This window comes from Gadus chalcogrammus, chromosome 22, assembly GCF_026213295.1.
Source record: "Gadus chalcogrammus isolate NIFS_2021 chromosome 22, NIFS_Gcha_1.0, whole genome shotgun sequence".
NCBI classification, from domain to species: domain Eukaryota; kingdom Metazoa; phylum Chordata; class Actinopteri; order Gadiformes; family Gadidae; genus Gadus; species Gadus chalcogrammus.
This window is the reverse complement of record NC_079433.1, coordinates 18,390,027-18,400,643: the sequence shown is the minus strand read 5'-3', so window position 1 is coordinate 18,400,643 and position 10,617 is coordinate 18,390,027. Positions and strand designations below refer to the sequence as shown.

The following is a 10,617-nucleotide window of genomic DNA, read 5'->3' as shown; positions in this document are numbered from 1 at the left end:
GTAGTGGAAATTCCCCAAGAGCTTTGCTCTGACTCTGTGAAATGATAAAGCTCCTGTCTAGTGTGATCTGGACAGAAGATTAGTGAAATAGCAGGGCCATACTGTTCCCCTCGTTTTACTGTCTCACTCTTGTAAACATGGCCCACAAGAGAAATGCCAAATGATTGACCAGGTCAATTGATCATTGACCTCATGTGTGACATAAGGTAGGTGTACTTCCTCCCTCATCCTGTAGGCGGCAGTGCTACATATGATGCGTTCAAACTGAAGAAGAAGTGTCAAGCCCACAACTTTGTTAAACGTTGGCTCATATCGGGAGTAGAACGCACAGTAGTTGGAGTAAGTTGTTGGTAAGAAAAGCGTCCTCGTTCCCCTTTCACCGTTCGTATTTTTATTTTGTTTTTTATTTTTTAAGGACTTTCACTTTCCTATAAGAACTGCCGCGAATACAACCTCGTTTCGGTGAGTCAACCAGCCCCATGCCATACTGAGGAAGTTAATGCCTCGGTTTGTTTATCTCATGCTGTAGCCCATGACGGGTGATTTTATATAGGATAACAATATGTTCTGATGAACACTTCGTGTAACGTTGCCTTAATGACCTTCTTAAATATGATGACCTCGTACTAGTAGTAAAACGGGTCATAGGTCAAAATGATCTGACGAGTCGACGTTGTCGAGTCGTTGTCTCTCCAGCCTAGAGAGACGCTCTGCCCGATATCGTATTAAACCACTTAAACCGCACATCTACCTCTCGGTGTTTCCTCGTCATAAAACAGTTGAACCTCACAGCTTCCTGTTGGTGTGTTGAAGACTTCTCGTAGACACGACTAGTCTTCATCACGAATCTGATGTTTGCTTCCTGTTCTCCGCCTGTGATCTGCGACCAGGAAACGAGGGGGCTTTTTCGAACATAGGTTTTTAACGACAAACTGTTTACCAAATGGTAATAGGTAATGTGTATTGATCAAAACGATCTATATATATATGGATCTATATATTCTGTGTAATGCCATATATTCTCCAGTATATATTTTTCAGTCAATAAACATCTCGCAGTATAAAGTGGTTACCACTTTGTCTTTAAAAAACTGTTTTTGAAAAATCGACTTATTTCCTAATCCACCATATTTAGCTCTTTAATATAATAATAATAATAATAATAATAATACATTTAATTTAGAGGCGCCTTTCAAGACACCCAAGGTCACCTTACAGAGCATATAGTCATCATTCAAAACTATGTAAAACAGACTAGGAATAAAAGGAAAACAGAGGTTAAACATGAATAATAATAATAATTAATAACACTCAAAGACGCCTAAAGTGAAGGGGGGACCTCACTAACCACCACCAATATGTAGCACCCAGTTGGGTGATGCACGGCAGCCAATTGGTGCCAGAACGCTCACTACACACCAGCTTGAGGTGGAGAGTTAGGGATGAGGTGGAGAGTGAGGGAAAAGAATACCCACATTTAAACATTATCACCCACATTTAAACACTATGGACCACACGTAAACCCTCTCGACCACATTTAAACACTATCGACCACATTTAAACACTATCGACCACAAGTAAACACTAGTGACCATATTTAAACACTATCGACCACATTTAAACATGTAAACCCTATCAACCACATTTAAACATGTAAACCCCTCTCGACCACATTCAAACCCTATCGACCACATTCAAACCCTATCGACCACATTCAAACCCTATCGACCACATTCAAACCCTATCGACCACATTCAAACCCTATCGACCACATTCAAACCCTATCGACCACATTCAAACCCTATCGACCACATTCAAACCCTATCGACCACATTCAAACCCTATCGACCACATTCAAACCCTATCGCCCACATTCAAACCCTATCGCCCACATTCAAACCCTATCGCCCACATTCAAACCCTATCGCCCACATTCAAACCCTATCGCCCACATTCAAACCCTATCGCCCACATTCAAACCCTATCGCCCACATTCAAAGTTTCAAACCCTATCGCCCACATTCAAACCCTATCGCCCACATTCAAACCCTATCGCCCACATTCAAACCCTATCGCCCACATTTAAACCCTATCGCCCACATTTAAACACTATCGACCACATTTAAACCCTATATATGAAACTACTTAAGCTTGGTTCCTCAATTCCGGAAGCCATGTAGCATTTTATTGTTGGTTATTATGTTCACTAGTAATGCTTTATTTCGCTTTCATTATTTAGTAATCATTAAATTAAAAATAAATATTTGTCATTGCGGGAAGACACTGTTCTGTTTGAAAGTGCTGTGGGAATGTGGAACATAATTGTCCTTCATGCTATCACTGGAATGCCATATAATGGCCTCACCAGCCGAAGGTAATAAAACACAATCTTGTAGTTCAGAATACCATATATGGTCATTGTTTTATGATAGGTGGTGTGATGGGAAAAGAACACCAATAAGCTTTGTTTCCTATTCCTTGTGTTGTCTAGCCACCCTACTTGTTCCTAGTGTTATCTAACATAAACCTTTGTGCCTGGGGTACACCGGTCACAAGGGAGCAGGGATCCCTTTAGGCATTCTTCTACTTGATGACAACACAGGAAATTCTGTTCTTTAGGTAAACATTATTTGATTTGATCATTGACAATTGCAATGTGGGGAGGGGGTGAACCTGTTTAAATAGCTCTGTGAACCTTTATTCTGGGCTCACTTGTGGTAGAAAATAACCAAATTCTATCACTTCAACTATCTAAGAGAGCATGAGGAATCGAGGAGCCCGGAGCAAGTATGACATAAAGACTTCATTGTTGAACATGCAACAACAAGGCAGTGTAGTTTGCAAAGCACTGCCGATCATAAGATCCCGGCCTCTTTTTATTCTCACACACACCGCCCACAGCATGCATACAAGATCTTCTTTTTTGGTAAGGCCGGTCAGCCATACATTCCTTTAAGTATGTGGTCAGCAACTGCAGTTAATTTAAACATTAGGTAGACGTCAGTACGCCTTGACCCACTGGCAGATCACCAGAAATAGGTTTGGGGCTGACTCTCTGGCGTCGTGTCAAGGTCCACTTATAGAAAAACAGATGATTAGCTACTTTCCACTATTTATGTATCTATATTATATATAGGCCTGATAATACTCATAGTTAACATAGAAAGTAATGGTTAATTTCTCCCATACACTCTGCTAGAGAGGAGACTAGTGTATGCATACATTAAAATAGGTTAATGTTAATTGTTTACAACTATTGTGTGCTTTTTTTGCATTTAGAAGTCCCAATTGTCCAAGACGCAATATCTCAAAGAAATTGACAGTGGACAAAGAACCGACTCTGGGTTCCTTGTTACATCTACCGTGTACACATACCATTGAGAATATATTCTCCATGGAACCCAAATGGCCCCTAAACCCATTGGGTAAATCAGAGAGCGTATGCTCACAAGAGCCAGCAGCTTCCCAGTTACTAGGCAGAGCTCCAAACCTTGGAACAACAGAACAATTCCTGCAATATATTACGTTTTAAGAAATAATGGTTTCACAGAAAATAATGTCATTGTTTCAGCTCCACCAAAAGGAGGAACTTGTCTACATCAGGTGACCACCAATGATGTCACCCTAGCGACCGGTAGAACCAACCCTGGAAGGGGCATGGCTATTTGCGAGGTCCCTGATTCTGAAAACACCTCCACGTGACTAGAGTACATGGGTTGGAACAGAGTTCAGAATGGACAGCACAATTGATAAGAAAAAAGGGAACTTTGAAGAATGTACTGTCGTGGATAAACACACTTTAACAAAATACGAGCGATAGAGAAAGTCGAAGTTGGAACAATGAAGACTTTCTTATCTCTTGCAAAGAAGTAACAACATATCATGACTTGGTTTGCTTAGGAACTCCTGTTTTATATCAGGGTTCTGTGGTAGTAAACCGCATTTAACACTTCAACAAAATAAGAGTTTGAGAAAACTGAAGCATGAAAGATAAAGACTTATTAGCTGCATGTAAAGTGTAGGCATGATAATAATTACATATTGTCATTGAATGTAAGACTACATTTCTGCCATAGTTCAGGTTGTATTGCCAAAAGGTGTGCATTCCTCCTGCAACACCCTACGCAACGGGCGTAGGAATGAGGCTCTTCACCTGTGTCCCCCACCCCTGTACCCCACTAATGAATGAATATACTTTTTACTGATCATCCTTCTCCTCATCCCCCTTTATTATTAAACCAATATAAAACAAAAGTAATAAACCATTTTTTCATTGGCAACAACACCTCAGTATTTGATTGTGTAATACATTCATAAGAAGGCAGTGTTTGACTCTTAACTGCAGCATAAATAGTAAAGCTTAACACACAAGTCATAAACAAGTCAGTTTATGTTACATGAGAGAAAGACCGCAAGGGGCTCCTTTCCTCCTTGTGTCATAAAGCCCTCCCTGTCTCCTCCTCTCTGGATGACATGGGCCTCGTAAAGAGGGGATTTCAGTTTTTTAGGGGCTAACTTGAAGTCAGCGATCCATCCACGGTTCCTCACAGGGGTGTTAATGAGTGATGCGTGATTCTCCCTCGGAATGTGTTCCTTCGTTGACTCAGCTTTTTACACACTGATGCAGTCATGTAGGCAAGATAATAATTATACTTCTTCCAGGGATGGACATCACCCATACCATCAAACCCAAACCCCATGACCACGCTGGCTAATTGGTCTTTTGTTGTGGGTTTCTGCCCGACATCTCTTAAAATAGTCAGTTGATTTCTAGTTCTACATGAATATCCTCCTTATCTGATACTATTATTCAGGATGCCCGGTCGTCCTGACTTGTTCGTCTTGGCATTGTTCACTGTTCACTGTGTGTACGCTTCAACACATTTGGCTCCCAGGTTTGGTTTCCTGCTTATTTGACCACCTCTACTGTGGTCCTCAGAACACTGACCACTTCAGCACTATATTTTCATCTCTTCCCATCATTCAGATTTCCCAGCCCACTGATCGACTTCAAAACCCAGCGAAGAGACTCTTGGTAGACGGCATGCAGCCAGAATGGACAGGTAAAGGCGAGTCCCCCTGGGGTCTTTGAAGCATTGAATAACGGGCCCTTGTAAATGGTTTGATTGTAGTTATTTTGGCTCTTTCAGGTCTACAAGCCCTGTTGTACATTCAATATCCAACTAATTGTGTACTCCTCATTTAAACCCACTTGTTGTTCGGTGGCGTGTCTCAGGCTCAGGGCCGCCTAACGAGAGCCTCCTTTACCAATCCCTGAAGCCCTATCTGGACACCCCGACCAGAAAACAGCCAATCATCGGTCGGTACCCTCACATCTGAGATTCAACACGTGCATTGGAATGAGGGACCACCAAACTAAGTGTGTGTGTGTGTGTGTGTGTGTGTGTGTGTGTGTGTGTGTGTGTGTGTGTGTGTGTGTGTGTGTGTGTGTTGCATCACGCAGGCCTCGACAGTGTCACAGAATGCGTGAAGGTGGGATCATGTAGTCAGGAGGCCCTCTACCTGTGCGAGGTGTGCCAGAGTCGCATGAAAAGGTCAGACGTCCGGAACCACATCATGGGGTCCCTCCACAGATACCGCTACATTGTGAGTAGGAGGAGCCGGTGGTTGGGGAGGGGGGGGGGGGGGGGGGTGTTGTCTTTACGATGACCTTACATAAGGCCACAGCCTTTCTAGACCTGCTTTGGTTTGTGGACTTTGTGTGTAAGATCCCCTCTCACTGGGCTTGTTTCTGACAGAATGCCCGGCACCCTGACCTGGCGGTGGGGTGGGGCCAGACGGTGGACGTCTCAAAGCTGGCCTGGCCCTTGATGGAGATGGCCAGCGTGCTGGAGAAGAGGGATGGACCGGGCATCGTGAAGGTTGGTGTGAAAGTGGTAGAATTAGAATTGTGTAAGATATATATTTTTTTGTTATTGGAATTAAGGTCCATGCTTTCCAACATTACAGTAGACTTTGTTAATGCCTTTTTGCTATTTTAAACTGATGATGGGCAATCAACTGCACTCAAAGGAAAAGAGGAAAATAAAATGATTGGCTGTTGGCTCACCGACCCAGCCGTAACCCCTATACCAGTCATACTCAAGTAGCGGCCCGCGGGCCTTTTGTGGCCCGCGGGGTGTCTATTAATGGCCCTCGAGCTGTTTTGAAAAGTTTTTTTAATTATTAAAAAAAAAAAAAAAAAAAAATCGTGCTGGGCGCTCTTATTTTGAAACCGCGCGCCGCGATCTCAATACGAGGCTGGGGGTTGCAACGATAAACAGATAGCACTCCAGCCCACAGACCGCTCCAGCCCTCCCAAACTCGAGGCAGACAGTCCATCTCAGCAGCAGTCAAGGTCGATTTAGGGTCGTTTTCGACGCAGAGACGTAAGCACGTAATTTACACAAGGGACTTGTTTTAGACAAGTTTTGATTTACGGTTCCTTTAAGGTTCCTTAGGGATTGCGCATGTTGCAAGGGGATTCTCCGCCAGAACAGTAGGGGGAGCAACGAACGAATCTGTGGGCGTGGAAGTGGAAATCGCTGGCTTGTTTACATTTATAATTATCACCCTATACCTTTCAACACCCTAAATAGATTTCTTTCTATTTTTTTACACTATTTATATTTTCTACGTTTTGCTTTGTCCCTCTGTACTTCAGGTGCTGCAGTTGGATGCCTTTACTTTCAAGGAGATGGGACAGAAAAGTGCGGCAAGTGGTCAGTGCCAGGGAGCCTTTTAGAAGCTTCTACCCATTCCTCGACAGCTCACCCTCCTCCCGCTATTAACGTGACGGAATCTTCACTGTGGAATTCCACAATAATGTCGACGTTTGGCTCCACCTCTCCCCCTCCACAGCGGTATCTCAGATGGCTGCAATGAGATGTGAACGGATGGAGGGAAGGTCTCCTCACCCATCGGAGCTCACACAGACCCATGTCGATAACTGCGAGGTCCAACCGCGGAGAGTCCAGTCGTCCCCGAAGAAGTGCCCGGTCAAGTCCCGGAACGCAGTAGTTCAGCACCCCAAGTCCAGCGTGCCATTACAGACGAACAACGCTACGTCCGACGCGGACACCACTATGAAGCCGCCTCTTGCTAAGTCAGCCGAGCCTTTTGTCCAATTGGAGAGCAGGGGCCACATTCTGGACGGTCACACGGTTATCGGTGAGCCAAGCTGAATGATGACAAAGTATACGCAGTCACTATGAAGGACAGCTTTACACGAGTAACTTACCTTTTTTTTATTTTTTATTTTTTTTACCTGTGCACATACAAACTCGGTGACTTGTAATGGATGCTGCTGTAAACTCCTCCTAAATGATTTCATCAGTGATGAGGCGCAGCAGCAGAACAAGGAGTGAAGTGAAGGCGGGTGCTTGTGTTCCCTACAGGTCTGGACTGTGTGGTGGAGTGTCGGAGGAAGGACAACGGCAGCCCGTCCTGCTTCTTGTGTCAATGCTGCCGCGTCAAGTCCGACCCAGACGACTTCATTGCTCACCTGACTAGTCCCTCGCATATCTCCAACTACCTGGTCGGTTTACGTTACCATTCAAAAGTTTGGTGTCACCCAGAAATGTCATGTTTTCCATGAAAACTCCCACTTGAGTTCAACAGTTTTTAGCTGTGCTAACATAATTGTACAAGGTTTTCTAATCATCCCTTAGCCTTTTAACACGATAAGATATCTACCAAAGTGACCTTGGTCGAAATGTCCACGTCCATTCTGAAACGTAGGGTTAGGGTCAACCCAGTGGTGAAAAGCAGTTTACTAAAGAAACTCTTTATTTGAGTAAAGAGGTTATATTAAAATATTCTACTGCAGTGTCCAATGATTACCTATTTCTTTTATGTAGATGGAGGTTTACCCTGAATGTGTGGAGGCCATGATGGGAGGCCTGAATGGTGAGAAGGAGCTCCTGCAGTCAGTGGCCCTGAGGGTGGAAAATATAGAAGGGAGAGGAGAATACAAGGTATCATCACCATCAACATGTTGGGTCATTCTGATTCACCCACTCACTGTGTGTGAACGGCAAGGGTCCGTCCTAACCCATTCAGACAGACTTATTGACCGATAAATTCCTTCTTTGGGAACAATATCATGTGCTACAGGTTTTGGAGTGGCCAACACATCTGTGTGATCAACTGAGTGATAAGACCTACCACTGGTGTAAGTACCAATGCCTCCTCACCCAGCCTGTCCTTTCATGGGGAATACAACAACGTCATTCCGTCCTGTCGTTCCAACGCACTTCGTCTCTCCACAAGAAGATCCTTGTTATGGAGTGGGCTTGGAAGTCGTTTACACCTTTCCCTTGCGTGTTTGAATATACTGTTGTGTGCTCTGATGATCTGTTATTCAGCTACAAATACATTTAAATTGAACGGACTCCTCCAACGAGCAGGGCCTAACATCCCCCTCCTCTCTTTGTGTTTTCTCCCTTATCCTCTTAACGAATGTGCTCTGTATGCGGATGCGTTCTCTCGCTTTGCATTTTGTCTGCATTTTTTTAGGCATACAAATGTTCTCTGACAGCGAGCAGTCGACTAGCGCTGCCCGGCAGAAGAATACCATTAGCCTAAAAGGTTTAGACGCTTTCCACCAACTGACGACCTGGAAGGACGCCACCGAGGCCGGGTCCGAGCGGGCAGCCAAGAAGCGGAGGACCAGGAAGGAAACCGATCCCGTTTTCAAGGTAAGCATGCCGATGTCTGAAGGTGCGTTCGTTTTGGAGAGGGCGTCTTTCAGCCTGCCCAACTCGGCCGCTGTCAGCACGACGTCCAGGCCACAGTCCAGTCCACCATCCAGCACACCACCGGGAACCCGGGCCCCGGAGCCCCTGGCCCGGGAGCCCCTGGCACGGGAGCCACTGGCACGGAAGCCCCTGGCATCGTACTCAAACGTGGACTTTAGCCCGCTGACTGTTACGTTGTTCGAGACGCCACACTTGCCGCTCACAGACTCACCGCCGCGCCAGATTGAAGTCCGATGCACAGACGTGGAGGAGACCATCCCAGTCGTCATCGGACGCCGAGCGCAGACGGAGTTTGTCCCAGGTTGGGCCCTCCCGACACAGGGGGGCAGACCTGAAACGTACCAACCAAGTACCTCACAAGGCTGCTTTTACCCTCAGCCTTACCCTCAGGAGAACCTGCAGTTCATCGCTGATGCACAGACATGTGTGATCCAACACGACCCCCCACAGGCTTCTGGCGCTGGGCCCCCTGCAGACGGCATTAGCCACCCTGTCTCCAGCCTTACGGGGGCTGGTGTTGTGACCCAAAGGTCTCTGTCCTCCTGCACGCTCCCCGTATTTCATGACTACCAACGAGAAACGAGCCATGTCGACCCAAAGCCTACCATCGCTTTTTACTACTGCACCCCTGGAGGCCAGCGGCGGTCCTAGTTAGGATTTATTTTTAGTTTTTTTTTCAGGTTCAGGAAATATACTTTGGCTAAGGACAATGGGATATTGGCTGTAACGATTCACAATGCAAAGTAGAAGGGATTGTCATCACGTGTCCCTGTTCAAAAACTTCAGTTTTTTTATTTCTTCAAAGAAACAAAGGGCGTAAACACGAGGGTTTGTGATACCAAATATATTGTTGAAATAAGTACAATTTTTGTTACTAGATCTCCATTCATTTTTCTTTTATATTCAATGATAATCTTTTGAAGACTCAAATGAAAAAAATAATCACTTTACCACTGTATAAGCTGTTAATGTTACTTTTTGACAAGTTTATGCATGTGAAAAACATTTTCATTTAATTTTTATAAATGATTGATATCCTGTTAATTTTTACCCAAATGTTGATCCAAAATCGCCACAGGGGCAAGTCAATGTTTTATACCAATGTTGGGTGAACAAAATAGAATAAACCTTTTGGAACGGCTCTCCTATGGTCCTTTTCTTTCGATTCTGGTTTCAACCTGTTTTATGGTTTCAATGTAGTTCTGATTTGTTGAGACAAATTAAATGGTATCATAAAAATAATGGACAGACAGTTGGAACGCCCCCTCCTGGTGAGAGGCGTTCTGCTAGTGATGGTTTCTGCAACCACAAGATGGCGCAAATGCTACATCGGCAGCAGTTCAGTTCATTGAAAATAATAAATACCCTAATAAACGACATAAAATATTGAACACTTGCAATTAGAATATCGATTGTGTTCTGAAGGTTTTATGGATAGGTGACCTGGTAAGATTAGAAGGGTATTCTGGGTCAGTTGAGCAAATATGGACCCCAGACCCCAGAGTGAGAGAATGTTGGTATTCCATGAATGTTGTACAAGTTATTTCAAATTCTTCCAGGCTCTTTAACAAGATTTTTTGGATAATTTTATCTGGCATGTTTCAAATGCATCTGACTAACACACAACCACTATATATTTTATACCACCAGTTGTGATTGTGATTAGCCGTCACAAGCCGTTTTGAAAATCTGCCTCTTCTGACATCCACCTAGAGCCAAATAAATGCGTTGCGTGAACGTGGAAACATAAAGAGCCCTTTAGATGGGTCTATGATCGAGGTTATAGACTTATTCGGTCGGAGATGAGATGCATACACCCTGCAAAATGAACCCATTGTTGCGTTGTCGACAGTAAAAA

The 10,617-nt window shown here is 44.4% G+C and overlaps 1 protein-coding gene across 2 annotated transcripts; it reads left to right on the top strand.

The window, feature by feature from the left end:
- Positions 1 to 236: 236 nt before the first annotated feature.
- Positions 237 to 10,469, top strand: LOC130375936 (uncharacterized). 2 transcript variants are annotated; one of them, XM_056583106.1, is made up of 11 exons: positions 237 to 350; positions 4,988 to 5,063; positions 5,237 to 5,320; positions 5,465 to 5,607; positions 5,760 to 5,882; positions 6,665 to 6,722; positions 6,862 to 7,170; positions 7,398 to 7,537; positions 7,860 to 7,976; positions 8,116 to 8,173; positions 8,518 to 10,469. In XM_056583106.1, the coding sequence occupies exons 2-11, from the start codon at positions 5,045 to 5,047 to the stop codon at positions 9,408 to 9,410; spliced, it is 1,944 nt and encodes a 647-aa protein (XP_056439081.1). In that variant the 5' UTR covers positions 237 to 350; positions 4,988 to 5,044; the 3' UTR covers positions 9,411 to 10,469. The 2 variants fall into 2 exon arrangements, with proteins under 2 accessions (XP_056439081.1, XP_056439080.1); XM_056583105.1 differs by having other exon boundaries at positions 254 to 462.
- The last annotated feature ends 148 nt before the right edge of the window (positions 10,470 to 10,617 follow it).

Excerpts from the sequence above, each read along its gene's own strand:
- LOC130375936 (XM_056583106.1), top strand. Across the intron at positions 7,977-8,115 it reads AAGGGAGAGGAGAATACAAG|GTTTTGGAGTGGCCAACACA; the intron begins GTATCATCACCA and ends CATGTGCTACAG. Across the intron at positions 8,174-8,517 it reads TGATAAGACCTACCACTGGT|GCATACAAATGTTCTCTGAC; the intron begins GTAAGTACCAAT and ends GCATTTTTTTAG.